At 46.7% G+C, this 21,021-nt stretch overlaps 1 protein-coding gene across 1 annotated transcript in view; it reads left to right on the top strand.

Moving 5' to 3' along the window:
• Positions 1-201: 201 nt before the first annotated feature.
• The window catches only part of TPD52 (tumor protein D52), a 40,234-nt gene continuing 19,414 nt past the window's right edge, over positions 202-21,021 (top strand). The window contains exon 1 of the mRNA XM_065629330.1: positions 202-289. Coding sequence (XP_065485402.1) covers positions 268-289 — 22 coding nt within the window. The 5' untranslated portion in view covers positions 202-267. The remainder of the gene's footprint in view (positions 290-21,021) is intronic.

The following is a 21,021-nucleotide window of genomic DNA, read 5'->3' as shown; positions in this document are numbered from 1 at the left end:
GGTCCCTTCCAATCCCTAACATCCTGTGATTCTGCGATCTCTCCGGCGTTCCAGCGCCGGCTGGCGCAGCTGCCCGCGCTGCGGGGCCCGGCCCGGCCGCGCTCCCCGGGCCTCACCTGGGCGGGGCGGGGCGGCCGCTGACTGACGTGCGGCGGCCTCGCCCCCACGGGCGCGGGCGGCGCCTCTGCTGCCAACCAGCAACCGGCGGGGGGAGGCGGCGGCTGCCGAGCCGGAGCGGGGAGCGCGGGGAGCGGCGCCGGGCCGGCCATGGAGCCCCCGAGGGACCAAGGTAGTACCGGGGGGCGGCGGGGGCTGCTGCCGCCGCGCCTCAGGCGGCCCCGCGCGGCGGGTGGCGGTGCCTGGCGCTGCCGTGTGGCGGGGGACGGCGGTTCCCCTCGCAGCCCTTCCGCCGCCGGCACGCCCGGCCCGGACCTGCCCTGCCCAGCCCTGCCCAGCCCGCGGCGGGCCCGGCTGGGCGCACCCGGTGTCCCGCTCCGCGCCCCCGGGACTGGGCGGGGGTGGAATCTCCTCAGGAGGGGACTCCCGTGGCGGGCGGGAGGGCTCCGCTGCGAGAGCCGAGCGCGCCCGGCGCGGGTAACTCCGCGGGAGCCCGGGGCCGGTGCGGGAGAGGGACGCCGGCCTGTGGCGGGGCTGCGCCTCCCGCCGCGCCCTCGGCTCGGAAAATGCGGAACCGGGGGGCGGGTGGCGGAGCCCGGGGCGCCCCCCCGCCGTGGGTGCCGCCACTGCCCGGGCCGCGGGCATGGGCAGTAAATCGCGGCCTTCCTGCTGGGGTTAGGGAGGAAAACAAACTTTCTGGTTTCGCCTTGGAGCAAAAGTAGCGCGCTTCCATTTTACGAGTGTGTAACTTTCGATTAACTGGCGGTGTTCGTGGGGTTCGTTCCTTCTTAATTCTCTCCGTGCCGGGGCTGCTCAGCAGCTGGCAGCTCCGTTTCGGCAGCTGCCCCGTGGCTTCTGGGCGCTGCGGGCGGGCACCTGTGTGGCTCTGTGGGCTGCGGAAGGCCGTGGTGCTCCCTCCGATGGGGCTTCACCGACGGGCACTTTGCCTGGGGAAGACTGTTGTCCGAGCTGCCGCGGTTGCAACACTCTCCTTGAAACTTTGTGGTTTATTTAAAACAATAAAACCTTGGGACTGGTGCCCAAGAGAGTAGGTGGTGCCTTGACGGGTGCTGAAATGAACGTGGGCAAAGCAGGATCTCCTGCTCTAAGAGAGTCTCCCATGAAGGTATATTGTGTATATCTTACCGATCAATGCATTAGTCAGAGTCTGTTATATGGTGGTGTACTGAGCTATACACCAGCTGCTTTCCACTGAATGGAGTAAGGCAGGCTGGGGTCAGTAAGTTACTTTGAGTAAGCTGGTAGGGCTGCTTGCCCCAGCTCAGTGTCTGTGCCCTTGGACTGATTATGTTCGGTGTTTTCCTGCTGAGCATGCTTGGGACAGTAGGACGTGGGTGTTGTGCTGGACGCACACGAGGTGCTGGGAGCACTGCCCCGACTGTGTGCAGCCAGGTGAGCTGGTTCAGGTGCCAGCCTTGATCTGTCTGTGCGCTCATGTGTTTCCAGGCTGCTGTAGTGCACTTGTGTAATTAGCAATGACTTCTGCTTTTCTCTGTGTATAGCAAAAAGGGCAGGTTATCTTTGCCAGAGCAGAAGATAATATAGTGAGGCGCTGAAGGCTGAACCTCCTCAGAGACTTTCTTTCAATCATTCTGAAGTCTTGTGTCTAACTTCGGTATATACCTTATGAAAAAAACCTCCAGAAAACAAACCTCCAAACCCTATTCTTGGAGACTAACAAATAGAACTGTTCACCTAGAAAACAGCACAACTATCTGCTTGATCAGGGTGTTAATTCCAGTTGCAGGAGCATTAGCACATATTTCAGTATTTGACCTGAAGTTCTTTCTTTGCATTTAAGCCTATTAAAAGGCAAAAACCTTTATTGAAACTGTAGTATCTTGGACAACTTCTAATGGAAAAGGAGAATAAAATAATCTCCTCAAAAGCTTTAGTGACAATGCTGCCAATTTCTAGAGGCTTGTTTTGCTATTGAACTCATGTATAAATACTGCTTTGTATGAAGAGGGTATTGCACCTCAGGTTGTACATCAGAATAGCGTATCTAGTGTGACATAAGTGACTGTTATGGCACAAACATCGTGCAACACCTTCCTCCTCTGCCTTCTTTTTGGAGGTGATTATTTCTCTTTTGGGTGAGGTGAAGACCTGCAGGTACAGTGGGAAAATCTAGAATACCCAACGCATTTGTGGCAGTGGATGGCTTCTAATACCCTGCTGCTTAGCTCTCAAAGACCCATCTCCCTGGCAAACCTGAGTGCTCGCATTGGAAATTGTGCTTGATGATACGGTATTACTCACCAAAGCCACGTACTTGGCTAAAAACCAGGCTGCCAGGTCCTGTATGTGGGACTGGCTTCAACATCCTGGATCGCCTACTCTAACCAGAAACTAATTTGTTTAAAGTATGAGTCAGAGGTTGCACTTTTCGTTGTTATGATGACAGCTTTTTCAGCTAGCGAAAGTTAGGAGGTGGGAAGAAAATCTAGGCTGTAGTTAAGAACGTGGCCAGAGTAGACAAGGCTAATCCTCCGGGTGTGTAACGTGTTAAAGTCTTCCCTCTTTCTTGAGTGATCAGGTATGGCAGCTGTCCTTAAACAGTTGTTACTAGCCTACCAGCAGCAGAGCTATTTGGCAATTTTTCACTTGAAGCGTCTTCATTTTCAGCGAAGGGATGTTTGGCCTGGCTGTGTGCCTCTGCATGGTGCTCAGCGCCCTTGGGCTGCGAGCACTTGAGGTCTCTTGTTCTGCGATTACAAGCACCAGAGCAGAAGGTCTGGGCTCAAGCCGAATGGATCTAATATTCTCCTGAGATGAGGAGTCCCCTGCTCTGTTGCTTTGCGTTAAGCTGCCATGAACAAAAATCTAGTCTTTCACTGTATGGACTCAGTCGGTTAATGGACTAATAACTGCAGTTGCATTTGAGCAGAGATTCTGTGTTTGCGTGGGGTTTTTTTTGTTGTTTTTTTTTTAAATCGTGTACCTGGTTTTGCTAGCAAAGAGTCGCTCTGTGACTTGCCACTGTTGCTGTTAGTGCTGGTACAGTTCGCCACTGGAAAAATAAGGATGAAGCTGCCCCAGCAATAGAAGCAATGTGCTGATGTGCTGTGAACGAAGAGACCGTGTCACCGAGCAGTTTCATGAAGACGTGCAGCATGGCACAAACAGTTACCCAGCAATACTGCACCTCTGATGTTGTGTTTAGGTGGTTCCTCGTATACTTCAGCAGCTCTTCGCTTACGTAACCTGGTGTCTTTCAAAATCTTCTGGCTATGTGGGACTTAGGAGTCCCAAAACACTACACATGATTTCTCGACAAGAGTGTCTAAGCCTTTCTTTCCTTGACTTGCATATTTGGGGCTGAGAAAATGGACTTTAATGTTCCTTTTGTGTGCAGAAAGAACTTGTTGCTGGCAGTAGGACAGATTTCCCCATTGTCCTAATGGACAAAGCCACACCTTTTTCTACTGCTTTATTTGTTTTCTTTATCACTAGGTACTTGCAGTACTGTAGGTAAGATTTTTTTTTTTTTTTAACTTTAACATGCAATTGTGAAATCAAACACTTGTAAGCAAATAAGAGTAGACAGCTGTTGTCAGAACTGCAAAGGAAGAATGATTTAACTGAACTGGGCGTCTGTAGCAGTGACTTGAAGATGAAAGAGGAGCAAAAATAGCAAACCAGTTACATCAGTAGGTCCCTTGAACAGCAGCAAGTCTTCCCCCTCTTGCATAAAAAACTCTGGGGACAGGGGGAGAATCTCATTGTTGCGGCTCAGGCTGAGGGTCCTTGCTTGACAGGGCAGCGTTATGTGAGTTATTTAGCATGATTGTTGTCCTCCCCCTCCCTCAGTGCACGGACGAGGTACTGAGATGCAGAGGATCTGTACAGCATATTGGAGGGATGCTGGAGCAGCTGGTGCACAAGTGGCCACCTGGCACCGGGGCTGGGTGGGCAGCCGGGGGCTGGGTGGGCAGCCGGGGGCTGGAGCCATGTCAGCTGTTCTGCCCCTTCCAACAGTTGAACTCTCCGTTCATGCTCACACGCGCTTCAGGAGGTGGAGGAGGGAGCCTGCCTGGCTCTCTGATAGCAGGAGTCTGTTGCTTGTGGCGTGCATGGACCTGCTGTCCCTGTTCCCTGTAACCAGTGCTATCACATGCAGTCAAGAAAATCCTTCACCCAGCCAGAGTCAAGTCTGCTCTCAGACCTTTCGGGGTGGGGAAAGCTTAGCTGAGGATCTGCTTCCTTTGATCCTCAAAGGAGGCCAAACTGTAACTGCTCAGGGCTTTTAAAATCCCAGTGACATGAAATTGATGCAAGTCTTGTTTGTTCCAGTTTCCCACACTTGAAGCCCTGTGAAACAGCCCATGCGTTCCCCTTTCTCTCGCCGCAAACCTGCATGTGAGCAACGAGAGACCTTGGAGGCTCAGTCTGACCTTGCTGGCTCAAAACAAAGCACTGCGCCTCGGCTCTGGTTTAAGAAGTGTGCTGGCGCGGGCTGGGCAAGCGCCTTCCTCTGCTTCATCTGGGCTCTTTGTGGGTAAAGTGGGAACAGCTGATTTTTATGGCTGAGGTTAGCTGGCATATGCTGACACCTCTCCTAAAGCCAGCCGGGGCACAAGTGCTATTGAGCTGCTTTCAGCTGTGCCTAGGGACTTCTGAGCACGGCCCCTTCCATCTGCAGGGGTTGGCAATAACCATGTACTGCAGCAGTCTGCCTTGGGAATTTTATTTGAATTAATTTTGTTGCTCCTTTCTATCTTGTATATGCATTTTTTCCCCTTGTCTTCTACAGCTGCTAAATACAGTAGGCCTTGACTAACAGCCCCTGCTTCACAAGCCAGATCTGAGCAGAGTCCCAGGAGGAGGCGGGTGGTGAGGGGAATGGGGATTCTGATGCTTTTTGCCTTGCACTGACCCTGCTGAAAGCTGCTTTGGCTGCCCTGAGTGTCGCAAAGGCTGGGGTGCTGCATGGGCCTCGCCCTCTTCCTTCGCATCTGTTTGCTTCTTTAACAGGAAGGGGGCCGGAGAGTTTTCATGGGGAGGGAGCCCCTCAGGCAGTATGGAGAAGTCTCCTGTGAAGTCAGGGGACTAGATTTACCATGTAAAATCAGTGAATTGTTTGTGGATTGCTGTTTCCTGAGGGTGCTGGACATTACTGCAGGTAAAGGAGGATATCAGCTGTATCTCTTCAAAAAGTGATGTTTCCATGGCAGCAAATACAGTGCAGGGAGTCTCCTTGAAAGCCAGTGTTTTCTTGACCAGCTTTCAAAAGAAAAAATGCAAACAACTCCATTCTTAGTTTAATAGGAAAGAACAAGTGTTGGTTGCTGAACCCAGTGCAGCAGACATCTGATAGGTGTGGGTTTTCTCATGTTTTTAAGAGAAGCTCACCTTCAGGTAGGATGATGATGGCCCCATTGTTGCCTCCACCACAGTATTTGTAATATGGGCACTTCTGGTTTGCTATATGGAGGGAAGGAGGTGTTTACAGTTGTTCTTTTAATATCCAGCAGTGAGTAAGCAGAAAAATGTCAACCAAAGGGTGACTGAAAGGGAAAGCAAGCATTAAGTGAGATTAAACACTAAATTGAAATGCTCTTGTTCAGCCGAAACTGTCACTCTGTGTCAGCTTCAATTTAAGTCTCCAGAGGGACAGCTTTCCCTCCTGTTAAAGATAGTGAGCATTTTCAAAATCCCTCGTATTTGGGTGTGCATTAGCCAGAGAGACTGGGAGCCTTCATTCAAAAACCTTGTATTGAAGGATAGGCGTTAAACCACAAGTCGCCTATTTTGAAAAGGGCTGCAGTAACAGACCAGCGACCCTTAACTTTCTAATCTGGATCTCTCATGAAGGTTCAATTTGCTTCTGTCATTTCCTCTTGCTCCTCTTCCTCCTTTTCCTCTGCCCTGGTTAACAGAGCTGAAAGAACATGTAGCTGTGTGTTGGCTTTGGCAACCTGGCAGAGCGGTACATGAACTGGGGTAACTGGTGTTGAAATGGTTGCCCTTCTCTGAAAACGTTTCTCTCTGGCAGACGTGTAGACAGCTGCATGGATTTTTTTCTGCTATTGCAGCTACAAGTGGTGGCAATTGTCGGCGTGAGTCTGCAGCCAGTCGCCCTTGCGGGGAGGGCTGTGCAGCGGGGAGCGCGCTGGTGCCAGCAAATACTGGTGCGCGGAGAAATGCTCATTGTGCTACCACTTGCTCCTGAACAGAAAGGGGTGGATTGATGCTATCTAGCGAGAAACCAGGGCTACTATTGTGGTGCGAATGCTGTCACTGAAAGACCCAGCTTTCCTGTTTTGCAAGCTGAGTTCTCTGTTGCAGAGTGCGAGAGCAGAGCAGCGAGTGTCCTGGGGTGCTCGCTGGCACTCGAGTGCTCCAGCAGATGCATCTGCTGCCTTGGCCGAGCCTGAGATGCCCCATTAATTTCTGCAGAACTGAGGTCTGTAGGAAGATACCGTATCACATGCGGTTCAGTGTGACAGGCTTCTGAACTGCCCCTTTCCTACTTGTAGCCTACCAGCAGCACAACAAATGTGTGCTGTGCTTGAAAACTTCACAGGCAAAGAGGAAGCATGCTTTGTGTGTGTGTATATTTTAAAAAAAGTGCCAAGAATTTATTGTTAGTGTAACTGAAATTCTAATGATCTAATTCAAGAATTATTATTAGTTTAGATCTTATTATTACTACAGGAAAAGCCTATTTTTGCATGTGAAGTGTCAGTAATAATAAAAGTGACGTTGTTTGCACTTAGTTCGTACACCTTTCCTGGTGTTATTCTCATCCTTCCCCTGGCTTCTGAGGCCGGTAGTGTCATTTAGGTGGTGGCAGAGGTACTATAGCAAGTTGTCAGTATTGTGAATCCTTTGCTGGAAGGAATATGATGTTGGTGGCTGCTTCTTCCTCACTTTAGGATCTACTGGGCTATTTCTGTTATGTTTGCTAACGTGCTTTTTACATGTTTGCTCTTTATTTCTTTGCTCTGCAAGTTCCATGTTACATCTAAATCTGTTATATCGAACACCTTCTATGTATGTCAGGTACTATTTATTTCTCTTTTTGTTACCTCTAAAATAGTTTCGTCCAATTGTGGATTTCCATTGGCGATTGATTTTCTTACAGCTGTGGGGTTTCCAGTGTCAACCCTCTGCCTTACTACTCATCGTACCGCTCCTGTGCTGTCACATCCCATGTCTCTGCTTTCTGAGCCACACCAAGTAACACAAAGCTGCAGGCAGAGCAAGCCTGACAAGTCTCTAGTCCTGAGGCCTTGTGATCTCACTTCAAAGCTCATGGCCTGTTGGGAGCAATGGCAATGAGGGATCCTGGAGTAACAAAGAGGCTGGTGAGCAGCTGCAGCTCGCTGGGGGTGCTGGGGGAGGCCAGCAGAGGCAGAGCAGCAGTTTTTCCTCTGTTTGCTTTCCCTTCTGTAGCAGCTAGAGGGGAGTGGAGTTTCATCAGAGCCCCCTAAGCCTGATATACAGATGAAAAGATGCGCGAAGGGACGTGACCTGGACCGGGGTTGGTGTTTTCAGTCAGGTGCTTCCCCTGTACTTCAGTAGGGTCGGAGCCCATGCTTCGTGGTGATCTCAGTTCATGAGAAAAACCTTGAAAACACTGAAAAAGAAGCTTTGTAAGTGATGCTTCTTAGCTGCTCTTTAGCATGGCAAAACTGCATGTTTCAGCATGAACACTGGGGATGTTGCTGACATCTGTTTTGCTTTGTTTACTTTTTTCTAGAGTACTTTAATTAAACTCTAACAAGAGTCTTAACTTGAGGAAAAAGCAATCCTGCTCATCCTTCTCTCTTCGACTGTTCTCTGCCTAAACGTGTATCAGATCGTGGCATTTAAATCTTGATTAACTGGATCTGGATAGCAGAATTTAAAAGAAACCCCCTGATGCTTCCACTCGAGTCATTGCTGTCTGAAATTCACTGCAGTGCTCTACAGCAGTCCAGTCCCTGGGAATACTCATCTATGTAACAGCAGGCATCTGCAGCCGCTGGCAGGAAGGGCTGCCTTTCAAGAAGCCCTTTCTTTACACTTGCATCTTCTGGTCCCCTGTAGTCTCTGCAGGGTAGTCTAGGCTGCTGACACATCCCCTGCTTTTCCTCGTGCAGAGTTGCAGGAGTGGAGCTGGACAAGTACTTGCCTATAAGCATCTTTAAAGAAGCTGTCCTCTATAGGGCTTATGTAGGAACCAGTTCTTCAGGGGTATGAAATGGGCACAGCTCACACTGGCTGAAATGTGTCCTATTCTCTAGTCACTGTAGTGCTCTGTAGAAGATGAATCCCTTCAGCACAGCTCAAAAGTGTTTTGCACACTTCTGATGAGTCTCGAGAAGCAGGCTGAAGGCAGAGCAGAAGCCCCCAAATCAATCGCTGTTCTTTACCCTGCTGACTCTTCTGTGCGCTTTGATTACTGTTTACAAAGCTTAGTTTTATGCCTGAACATAGACAGGCTTCAGTCTGCCTGAGTGGATCCCAGGCTGTTGCATGCTGTTTCCATAGCACCGCTCACATCTGTGCTAGGCAGTCGTTGAAGAGGCTTGCTGAGCAGCTGATGTGCGTTCGGGGTGAGGAGCATCAGGAGTACCAGCCTAGTGCATGGGTTGGGGAAGGAGCCTTATTTAAATACTGAATTTCCTGTTGCCAGAGGTCACTGTCTTGGCAGAAGGAAAACAGGCTGTTTTACTGCAACGTGCTTTGCTTGGAGCCGTGAGCTCTTAAAAGCACTGTTCATGCTGTGTGTTTCATGTTCTTGACAAACCACTTGCAGTGTTGTGCTCTAAAACTGCTTTTAAAGGGGATTTGATCTTGAGTAAAAGGATAGACCTTCAGCGAGTTCTTGTCGTTCTCTTCTTCCAGAACTGCTCTGGTGCCTGCCTGGCAGGTATTTGTTTTACCTGCTTGTCCCCACCAGCTCCTGCTACAGGGTGCGTGGGCACCTCAACGCCAAGCTTGGGTTGGGGACTCACACCCCAAACACAAGTTAAAGATGTGTGTGTGGGGGATCCTGTGTCCAGTAAAGTTGGCCTTTAATTTATGTGGCTTAACTGCTAAAAACTCTGTTTCTAGCTGGCTACTACTGTACTGTGATTTAGGTGCAGTAATTTGGAAGGAGGGGAATACTTTAAAGCTTTACTATTGTTTTCTCCAATAAATCAGTCCTTAACTGCAGTAAAGGTGTGTTCTGGACACCCACTTTAAACCTCCTCATGTCAAGACTCTGAGGAAGGAATAAACAGTCGCTGCTACCATTTAAATAACTGTTTCTAGGAATCAGTCTTAAATACTAGCTTATTTCTGAAATACGTTTGCATTTCTTAGTACACTTCTGGCAGATGCTGTGGTACAGCAGTGAGACCTGTGGGTATCTTACGAACTTCTGTTTGAGCTTTGTATACTGATCTTGGTGCTCTGTCAGGACTGCAAATCAATATAAAAATGGTGCTTTCTGGGTTCAGTGCCTTGCTAGAAAACATGTTAGCACTTTACTCAGCCTAGCAGAACAAGTGTGGACACTAAGTGGCTAGTAATGAACTTTGGAAAAGTAAAATGCAGTGGCTGAATGTTTATTTTTGAAAAAGATCTTGATTTCTAGATGTGAAAGAATCCTGCTTTCCTGCCCTTTAAATACTTAGTCAAATATGTTTTTTCAGTTCTGGGGAAATCTCTGAGTATTTAATGGTGGAGACAGAATTAAATTTTGGACTGCATTCAGAGAAATAAGTCTACTGCAAGTGCATCCTTTGTTACTCAGTTCTAGCAACCAGTGTTGCTGTTCAATATAAACTTGTTTAGTTTTGTTTCCCATCAAGGAAGGAAAAAACCCAGCAGCTCAGCAGGCACAGAGCAACTTCCAGAGAGACGCTGCATCTGCTGTAGGACATTGCCACCATGTGCAGTGCCCCACAAGCTGCTGCTGCTCAGGTTGCTTAGACAGCACAGAGTGCTTCTGTGAAGAAGTGAGAGATTCATGGCTTTGCTGCAGTGTGTATGGGGGGTACTTGTTCAGTGTGTTTCTCCACAAATCATGGTTGTGAAGACTTGGTTTTAACAGTCCAGCAGTCCTTCAGGAAAGGTAGTCAGTGCTCTGAGAGTGTGGCCGGGATGGTAGGTGAGCCTTTTGCCTCACGCACCTCTCTGGGTGCATTGCCATGAGCTTCTGAGCTGCAAGTTGTTTGCCATATTAAGTGTATAATTTGTTCCTGCAAATCACAGACACTGAATCTTTAATTGAGAAACTTACACCACCCTTAAAGTGTATTTGAGGCATCCTGCTTTGGTATTTTTCTGTGTGGGTTGCAGATGTGCTTGAGTGATGTGGTTGACAAGAGCAGCGGTGAGCAGGGGGAATTCATTTCTGCATCTTTCTAAACAGTAGAAAGTGAAAACTGGTGGAATGAACGCTCTGAAGCTGAATGGTTTAGGTTGGCTTGCATGCCTGTCACTGAGCAGGTGTCTTGGTGTGAAAGACTTTTGGAGATTGTATAAGAAGTAAAGCAACTCAGCTGTCATGGAATCTGCAGAGCAACCTGCTGAATGTTTCCTGCAGTGGTGAGGGAGTGTTTTTGGAATAAAGAGCAAAAAGGAGAGCTTTGCTATAATATACAGTCGTCTTGAATTCAATTCTAGCACAGTGGTATGTGATATCTTTAATATGCTTCTGTTTCTTATTTACAATTCAAGAGCAAACTTTGCCTTGGTGAATCACAGAAATGTGTTTCCCTCCAACCCCCAATGAAAAGTACTTTCCTCTTAAGATGCATCGTTTGAGAAGGTGAAAATATGGAATGGGAAGGAGGATACAGAAGTCAAAGGAAGACCTCTGTGTGTCATCAAGAAGGGCTGAGAAGACTTTTAAGCTCTGATAAGTTGGGGACAAAGCAAGCATCAAGTAAAATAACTAAACTTCTGTAGGCTGCCTGTTCCAAGGCTTTGATGCAGAATTTCTTTTGATTTGAGTAGAAGACTGTTCATAATATCAAGTCCTTGGGATATTGCTGAGCCTATGAGTAGTGTCGCTAGAGAGGTCTTGTTTCCCCTCCCTGCAGGGTGGTGGCAGCAACACTTCTGAGCAGTGTGAGAGCTCCTTAATAATAACGCCATATCACAGCTCCCTAGCTAAAATCCACACTTGGGGATTGACAACTGGGAACAAGCAGTATGCCAGCCAGTGCTTGGACTTTCCCCTCTTCAGTATCCTGGTCCAGTTTGTATCTGGCTATGCGGAATGAATAATTGTAAATTGCATTATTAATAGCTATTTAAGCTCTGAATTATTCTAAGCAATTTCTGTGCTATGACATGCCAAACCTGATGTAACAGTAACCTGATGGGTATCAACTAGACCAATCCTTAAGCGTGAAGGTTGAAAAGTTTACCAGACTAATCCATTAAACAGAACCAATCAGTTAAACTTAGCCTGGAGCATGACCAGTACTTAAAGTGGCTATGAATGTGGTTTTTTTGTTTGATGTTTACAGTTGTGAAATAGGGTGTGTGATGGGTTAGCTTGTGCAGTAGGGAGTGATACTAAACTTAGACTTCACTTAGTGGTGAAAAGCTTTATTCTTAGGGTTTGCAGTGATTTTCAGCTCCAGGTCAAATACTGTGAGGAGGCAACTTGTAGAAACAGTGTAGTGCAAGTCTGGACCTGCTGCTTACTAAGAGCAGTGGAATTGTGCATTCCTGAAAAAATGAAACGACAACCACAAACCCCCCAACCAAAACCACACAAAACCTAACAAAAAAAACCCCAACAAAACCTCCTTCCCTTCTTTCCTCACCCCTGCCCCCACCCAGCTTTCAGGATTGAAGCTCAATTTCCTCCTTGTAGTTTCCATCACGTCAGCTGTACCAGAATCAGGAAAAATGTCTGCCCAGCTTTGTGTCCATCTGGGTATGTCTTTGCAGTTTTGTCCACTCTCATATACTTCAGTAAAATAAATGGTTTAACTTGTTCTACTGACTTAGCTGTGAAATATGAGTGAGGAGCCTGGAGATCAGCTTATCCAAGCATGTTGGTGTTTAGGAAAACTTACCTTTGTATGGAATGGACTCGGACAGGACTGGATCATACAGAAGTGTATGAATACTGCTTGGAAATCTTGAGAGATTGGTACTTTTCTGATCTGAACCTGTATAGGTTGTAAAAAAGCAAATATAGATTGCCTATAATGTCACCCAGAGACAGAAGGTGATCTCCTGTCCAAAGTCGGATCTGGTTGGGGGAGGGGGGTGGTATCCTCATGTTCTTCTAGGACTTGGAAATCCTTGAAAGCTTTCCCTCTTTGTAGGGAATCATCTCTGAACAAACTGTCTTGACCCTTTTCTTCACTGCCTTCTGCTTTTGGAGTGATTGGTGTTTTATGACTGTCTGTTGATTTGTGTGACAGCACTATCTCTGTAGGCTAACAGTTTTGTTTAATTTACTGTCCTAGTCTGACTTGGAGTAGGAACAAATGTCTCTTTAACAGGATTTACTCAGCTCAAGCAGCATTAAAAGTCACTCAAGGACATCAATTTGATAAAATCTCAGAGTACTTATTAATATAATGGGAACTTCAGTGGTCGTAATACTTTAAAGGTAGATGCATTATCTGCATTATATTAGAAAAAAATAAGCCAGTGAATGCAGGTGGTTTGTTAGTGAATTCTTCCTGATTCATTGCATGCACAGCTGCAGGATTCTCCCTCTTATCTCTTCAATGAGATTAAGAGCAGTGCAGAAATGCTCAAGCCCCACACTTTGATGGATTTGCAGCCTTGGCAGAATGCGTTTCAAAGTCCCTTTGCTGGTGACAGCCATTGCTGCAAATCAGTTTGGAAACACTGCAGGAATTGGTGCTGCCCAGCTGGGGATGCCCTGTAGCAGCACGAGCAAGATGCAGCCAAACTCCATCTGGAATGGGGCACTTCACAGCTGGGTGGGTGGCTTGCAAAATGCTGGCCTGTGAAGGCATAGGTTTTCGAGTGAGAGATACCCAGTAACAGTGAACTCCTGCATCAGTGTGCAGGAGTACTTTAGACCTGCACTCTGTTGCTGTGCCATTGGCACTCCTCTGTTTCTTAAGTTCAGGTGGGCTCGCCAAAATTCTGCACTGGGTGAGAAGTGCAGATGAATAGTATGGGTTTGTCTTCATTATGGGCTCACCTGCTTGCATAAGCTGTGTAACTGGCTTGATGTCTGTTGTCTGCATTTAGGTACCTCATGGAAAGGCTGGTTCCCTGAAGGGTTTGTGGCAAAACACATTACTAGTCTAAAGGTGTGATTTGAGCTGCTGGAGAAGGGGATCAGGAGCATGTTCTTAGGATCTGGGAGATTTCTGGTGCACATATGATTGAATATTTATTATCCCACTGTACCCCTCCTGCCAGCTAGGCAGGGTTTTACAGTTTCATAGACATTTCATACTATCTTCTCAGGTAAACCAATATTCTACATAGCTTGCTACTTGCAGTTGCTTGTATTGTAGAAATCATACTTTAAGTGCTATGCAATAAAACCAACTGGATTACATGTGTTTAACAGCACCAGTCTAAATTTTAGATTGGGTTAGTCAAGGCCTGGGAAAGGAAGAGTGTATCAACCTCGTGGTTGCCATCATCATGTTGAATTACTAAGCAAAAAACCTGAAGTTTTTCATGGATAACTGAATAAGGAGCCAGACTACAGCAGGAGTGCAGCTTAACCATGCAAGCAGTAATTTCTGTGTAGAAATTCTGGCAAAAAATGTACGTTTTCACAGCTTTGCAGTTTCCAAGAACATGTCGTAACTTCAAAGAACTGTGAGACTTCAGCAATTAGAAAGGTTTGTGCTTGTCGGGAGGGACCACTTGAAAGTAACTGGTGTGCCAGGAACCTGTTCGTAGCCACCTCTGTTTAAAAGTGTGTACAGTAAGGGCTAGGGTCAGCTGTAATTTTCAAATTAAGTTCCACATTTTAATATGCATTTTTTGGAGGGGCATAATTATCTTCAAGGTTGCAATATGCTCGAAGTTGGGTTTGAGGATGAAAAGGGTAAGTTAGAAGTCTGGGCTCTTGTTTATTTCTGTAGCATACCGCAATGGCTCCAGGCTAGTATCAAGTACACCTTCAAGTGACTTCTGATATATTGTTTGGATCTGTTTTAGGCCAGCTAATGCTGTGGACCTAGAGGAGGGCAGAGTAGCCTGATGAGGGGATTAGGCAGAGGAAAAACAACAACCAAAAAAAGGTAAGGTTGATTGCCAGGCTTCCGTATGAAGGCTGCCACAGAGCAGTGTGTGTATGCGTAACAACAGGAGTCGAAAATGATGCTTCCCATCCCAGATTTGAGTCCCATCAAATCTGCAGTGAGGTTGCCAGGGCGAAGTTATCTGAACACTGCCTGCATTTCAAAAATTGAGTGGGATCTTAGGAGAGCACAGCCAGTGAGCTTGGTTTCCTTTGTCAGTGCAGGGCTGTTCTGGGGTGGATTTATGTCAACAGGAGAAGCTGTTTTGGCAAGATGGAGGTTTCCACACTTTATTGTCTTCTGGTGGTAAACTTAGCAGTGCTTCTAACAAACTTCAGTCTGGCTGGTGTTACATGTGCATCGCTTGTGGGAGCCCACCTGCGGATTACTGTCCTCTGACTATTTCTGGGTGACTTAGACGGCAGTGCTAAAATTTCAGTGTCCTGAGCACAGAAGTGACTCTCCCAGTGCTTTTGAAGGGCAAGTTAACATCTCTAGCTGAACTGACATGTTTGGAAGCTTTTGTGCCAGCTTTGGACTGGACTGAGGAGCTTTGCTATGAGAACCCAAGAGCAAGCACTAGGGAAAGGAGCTGGAGGAATAAAGAAAGCTGCACTGGGATGGATGAAGAAAAATTGCAGAAGTCTTAGAAGGGAATTCCAGTACTTAAATTCAGCCTACTTTCTGGCTGGGCTCTATTTAATCGATAGATTAAAGGGTAAGAGCAGGAGAGGCTCCTGCTAAAAACAGAGCATGAAGTAGCTTTAGCATAGTGACACTGATAGCTAATTGGTCTACTTCAAGCTTTTCTTTGTGTACAAGAGTGAACTCTTCCTACTGCAGATGCTTACATTCACTTCCCTCCTGGGGAAGGGGAGAATCAGGGGGAAGTGGATGGGTTTCTAAAACATTTGTCAAGAGCTTCTCATGTGTTAAAGGTCTGCAATCATGTGTCAGGCCCAAGAAGTTGCTTGCTCATTTATCTTGTGAGAAAAACATCAGTCAGTCCCTTTTATGGAAATACAGGACTCTCTTCCCCAAAATCTGGCATGAGTGGACTGGTCAGCTACCTTTTTCCTGCAGAGTCCTAACAGAAACTGTCTCTACTGCTGTAAATGCTCTTGCCTTGCTTGTCAGCTGTCATAGTACTCCTGTACACTGGGGAGATGCGAGGAAGTGCTGAATCTCCTGTGAAGTCTCCGTCCATACCTTTGGTTTAGAACATATGTGAGAAAATTGAACTCTATTCTGTCAGCAGGTAGGTGTTTGCAAATCTAATTCATAAGATGAAGGGCTGGCCCCAAGACCTCCCCTGGGGCAGGGCGCCAGGAGTCCTCGTGTTCCTGGACAATCTCTTCAGGGTTGCAGACCTTGGAGGATCTGGGTGAGCAGCCTGTGACTTTGTACAGCCATGGTTTTAGTCATAGGGTGGCTGAGGTAGGAAGGGACCTCTAGAGGTCATCTGGTCCGACGCCTCTGCTCAAGCAGAGGCACCTAGAGCTGGTTGTCCAGGATGAGGTCCAGATGGCTTTTCAATATCTCCGAGGATGGATTTTGTGAAGAACTTACTGTAAGCTCTGTTGCTTGCATCCAGTTGTGTGCTGCTTGGCTGCTTAGGTGCTTCTGTACTTCTGTTGTTGATAGTAAATGGTGTACGTTCTGTGCTACACCAAATCCAGGCACAAACTTGGTAATTCCATGGTGGGAGCTAGTGTGCACCTCAAGCACTGAAGTGTGTTTGCTGTTATTATTTAAGGTATTGCTAAGCCTACAGATAATGCTTTTTTTGGTGATTATCCTTTCAGACATCACAATATGTGATCCAGCTTAATCTGTAATCAAATCTGCTTTGTTCTTAAAGCTTCAGTATAATTTTCATGGTGGGACCTGATATTGTGGAGTGGGAACGATGGGCTTTTATGGGGCTGCTTTTCAGAAATGGGCTGTGACATTGAAAGAGAAAGGTTTGCTTTAAGAGTGCAAAAGGGCAGACTTGCCTTCTGAGGGAGGCTGGGAGTCACTCCAATCTAACTCGCTCAAGTAAAGCTTTTATTTAGATTGGAAAATTACATATTGAAACTCTCTTTGAAATAATCCCATTCTGCACTACAGCCTTTTATTCTTATTCTTTTCCAGCTGTTGTCTGGCTGTAGCTCAGTAGTATTTTTCCAGCGATTTTTGGCAGGTTCAGTCTCTGACCAGGGATCGGAGTCTCAAGAGAATGGCAGCGTAACAGGGATAAGCGGCTGAGTGTTAATCTCACTTGGAAATGTTCCTCTGTATTTGCAGAGCTTGACCTGACTCATCCGAAGTGGATGCAGTGCCCTACCTGTGCACTGGTTCTGGGCTGCTGGCTGCTGCGTCCTTTGGCCTGGACTCTTCCCATAGGCTGGAAATGCTTTCACCTGTTATTGCTGGAGCTGACAAATGTGATTGCTTTGACCTCTGTTTGAGACACAAAACTTTGCCGTAAGTCAGGGATTTCTGTCTGATGAAAATCTTATAACTGCTGGAGCAGATATCTTCAAAAGGTAGTGGAGAACCTGTGCAAATACGGGGACTTCTGTCTGATATGAATGGGTTAAAATTCTTACTGCAGTATCAGCTTGTCTAGTGGCAAAATATGCTGCAGTGTGGATCTACTCCCTCACAAGATCCCAGGAAATTAGTCTGAGTTTATAATTGGATTGGGAGAACTGCTGTTTTGCTAAGACATGCGTCAGCTGTCTGAAAGGCTGTGGGCTGAGACTTTGGTTTAAGAAAAGAGCAACACTAGCAACCCAGTAATCCTTAATTGTAATGCTCAGAAGTGTTTGTTTTGCAGGGTGATACATCTAGAGAGAATACCGGTCATTCTAAAAGGGATTTGTCTGTTTGGGTTGTGGTGGTGTGTTTTTTCTTGTTTGTTTGTTCGTTTGTTGTTTTAATATGAGTAAATGAGGGCAGCATATAGTATTAAGAAAATGCTGGAGAATATGTTCTCTGGATACAAACCATACTGGACAATGCTGTTGCATTGGGGAGAGCTAGTCCTGAGAAAGCATGTGCGGGAAGGCTGAAATAATGAGATTAATATGGTGGTGTTGAGTTGGGCTCTGCTAGAAGACAGCAAATGCCTAAACCCTTAGGCCATAGCCTTCTGACTGCGACTAACAGGGCTGCAGAAGCCTGTACTCGTACTGTTCAGCAACTGCTATAGCTGTGCAGCTCCATTCATATCATGCACAAATTTTGGGGGCTGAAAGACGTATCTGCTGTTGAAGGGAGAGGAGAGAGCACAATGTGAAAATAGGAGCATGAATGGACTAAATTTAAGGCTTGCTTAGTGTTTGGGCTTCTGTCCCATTGCTTCATGGCATCTTAATGCAGCTTTAAGGCCTTGGATCAGGTGCTGAAAGGCTTTGCTTGTTGTGAACTGGTAAGACTTTCAAGATCAAGTGGATGCTACAGAATCTAGATTGGCTTAAGATGCTTAAGTAGCTTTATAGCTTTTAAAATGGCTTATGGCCTATAAAACCCAGTAGGAATGAGGAGAGGAGCCTGACTGTTGCTGCCTGATTGGGATCTACCTGGGAAGGATGTGGGTGAGGGAACACCTGGCTGGAAGTCTTTACCCCAGCTGCGGTTACTGGAAGGCCTCCAGTCAGTCTTGCCTGTGAGCAGACTGCAGAAGATGCACAGTCAAACCAGGTATAGGCTGAGCACCCAGCTGAATCTTAACAACCAACCTTGAAATAAGAGATTGGATCTTTTTGCTGTGCCCCTGAAACAGCAAGCGCCTCTTCTCCCTCTTTGGCAACAAACTCTTGCCCTCATCTTCCCACATCTTCTTTTGCTTGCTGAATTAGGTGCTGGAGTCATGGTAGGCTTGCTGACAGCATGGGCTGTGGTGCACAAGTTTGGCATCTCTGCTTAAGCAGGACACAAACGCAGAATGTCCAAGATGGTGAAGGTTCTACGTATCAGCAGAACTCTAATTTGATTAGGCACAGATCTTGTGGATTGGTTATTTAGGTAGCTTTATCCAAAGTATTGTTTGGATCTTGTCATAGGGTAGCCTCTAGATTCCTCCAGTCTTGCGGCATTAGTGGTAGCCTTTCCATTTTGAATTTAACTCTTTGTATGAAACACTACTGAATACATAGCTTGGTTTCTTCAAAGCCGAGAGATGGTATTCAGTCATACTTGAGCAGGGTTTGCTTTCTTTAGGGAAAGAGGTATATAGCAAACTATTGTTCTGCTAGACCTGAATGTGGGAAAAGCGGCTTCTCTGCAGGGCTACCGTAACATCCTTGCTTAGCTACCAACAAGGCAGAAGTGCTTTAATACTCTGTTGCCTTACTTAAATTGCTGCTAGGGCCTTGGGCTAAGGTGGAAGCTGCCAATCTGGGTAGCAGTTGGTATCTGAAGAGAGAATGACGTCTGAGACCAGGCAGGCAAGGATCTGGTTAACAGTATTTGCTCAAACTTAACAGCTTTTCTAGCTGTGCCCAAGTTCTCGCTTGTATGATTCATGATGTGCACAATTTGTGCTGACTGTTGGTGCTAAGTAGTTCCCTGGGAAAACTTTAAGCACACTCTCTAACCTTAACAGAGGAGATTACAACATGATTAATGGTAGGAGTTGTGATGGTAATACTTTCCTGAGGCTTGCCAAGCCTTCCTCAGTCACTTTGTGACATTAAGTTGAATGTATTGGTAATTGGTTCAAGCCTCATTGACAGAAATTATCTACCTTCATGCCAGTCTCTTGAACACCAGTTTCTAAAGTGGCAGAGATTACTTCAGTAGCAACTTAGTTTAGTTATCCAGAGTTATTAAGGACAAATGAGTACTTGTTCTGAAACAGCAAAATCTTCAGTTTCAATCCCTTGCATAGCGAGGAAAACCTCCCTGCTACTTGTTTCTGGAGCAGGTGTGTCCTTAGGCTTCAAGATCTCTTCAGGTACTGGCTTGCAGCTGATACCTGCAGTAACAACCAAGGTACACCTGTAAAAGTTGGATTTGCTGTGCAGGGCAATGAACAAAGATACTTGAGCATGCAGAATAGCTACTCTAAACCACACAATAGAAATCTAAACTTAAGCTTCAGCTCTAAAATGTGTATCTTGCACTGGGAAGGCAAGGTACATCTAGCAGGGTATGGCTTTGGCCTCAGAGCCAGCTGCTTGTGCTCCAAATTACCATGAAGAGTGAGGAGAAGGAAGGCCACACAGTGAGATATTTTGGTCTTGGGAGGGCCCTTTAGAAAGGCCTCATAATGAGCCTGTTTTCATAGTGTAGAGAAATTTTGATTTGTGTCGTTGCCTAGCTGTGTTCAGACTGTTGAAAGCTGCTAAGCTCGTCAAAAAGCTTCATACTGCAGAGCAAAACCTTTCTTTTCAATTACATGTGGCTTCTGTCTGTCATCCCCATCCTGCTTTCTTCCCGTGGGGCCATCACTTTAATTTAGAAAGTCCCTTGGAGAGAAATTCTTTCCTCTTCCAAAGAAAGGCACCACACCAGCGTCTAGCAGGGCCCGTCTTCAGACTGCCTTCAGCAGCGTGCAGGGAACGCTGCCCCACTCTGCCCCGAGTCCCTGCGTGTGCTGGGGAGCTGCTGGGGAAGAAGCGGATAAACTGACTTTTATGACTGGCAGGGGAGTGAGTTTTTGTCTTGCCTCAAGTGGATGAGTTAGGAATGACAAGTAGCGTAGAAGTCCTACAGCAGGTTTGGAAGGGAGGGCTGCAGTTCTTTCTCCTTACAGCTGGATTGGGTTGCGCTTCAGGACGAAGACCATCAAACTTCCTTAGGTGATGAGGAAGAAGCTTGTCCAGTGAGACAGCTCCTTCATCACCAGGCAGGGTTTGTAGCTGAGAATGAGTGAGGAGCAGTGCTCCCGTTAACTCCTGCAGGTAAGAGAGCAGGAGGCTGGTGTGTTTAGGTGGCTTGTTTGGGAGGTGCTATAGCAACCCAGCTGTATGGTCGCTATAAGGTAGATTAATCTTGAGCAAAGAGGGTAGTTTGAAGTAAGGAGTGCTTGCACAGTAATGATCTTAGGACAGTAATATTTCAAAAAGCTAGAGTCTTGGGTGACTTCTGGGCTTGTGCTCAGGCTGTGCACAAGCCAGGGCAAAAGCAGAATTCAGCCTCCCATGTGGAGGCTCAGATGTGTAACTCTGCAAACTGTCCCTTAAGTCAAAGGTATGTTGTAGTGGTGGACTAGAACAGTGTGCTTGTCCCTCTGACTACACTGATGATGTGTTGGAGCGTTTGGCCAGCACACGCTTCTGTCTGTAGTGGTGAACAGGCCAGGTCAGTGGTCTTAGACTGGCAATCCAGATGTCTCTAGGACCATGGAACCAACTTTTGCACAAGAAAGATTCAGGAAGAGGACCAGATTTTTTTTTTTTTTTTTTTTTTTTTTTTTTGAATGGACGATGTGGGGTAAAACTTGATGCAGGGAGTTTCCTGTAAATGACAAGAATGCAAGTGTTGACTCCAGTAAATGTACTTGGCCAGGAGGTGGTATTCCTGTTTGTTGGCAGGGATGAACAGGTCTTTGGATGGGGTTCTTTTTCCTGTAATAGCTACTTCCAGCAGTTGTAGCATGCTAGCATTGACTAGAGTTACACTGAATTATTCTCCCAGGTCAGGAAGAAATCCTGGGTGGTATAGCCTCACCTTCACTCTCTGTGTCAGGAGAGCGATG

Source organism: Caloenas nicobarica, chromosome 2 (assembly GCF_036013445.1).
Source record: "Caloenas nicobarica isolate bCalNic1 chromosome 2, bCalNic1.hap1, whole genome shotgun sequence".
Lineage (NCBI taxonomy): Eukaryota > Metazoa > Chordata > Aves > Columbiformes > Columbidae > Caloenas > Caloenas nicobarica.
Note: the sequence above shows the minus strand (reverse complement) of the source record. Positions and strands in the feature narration are given on the sequence as shown.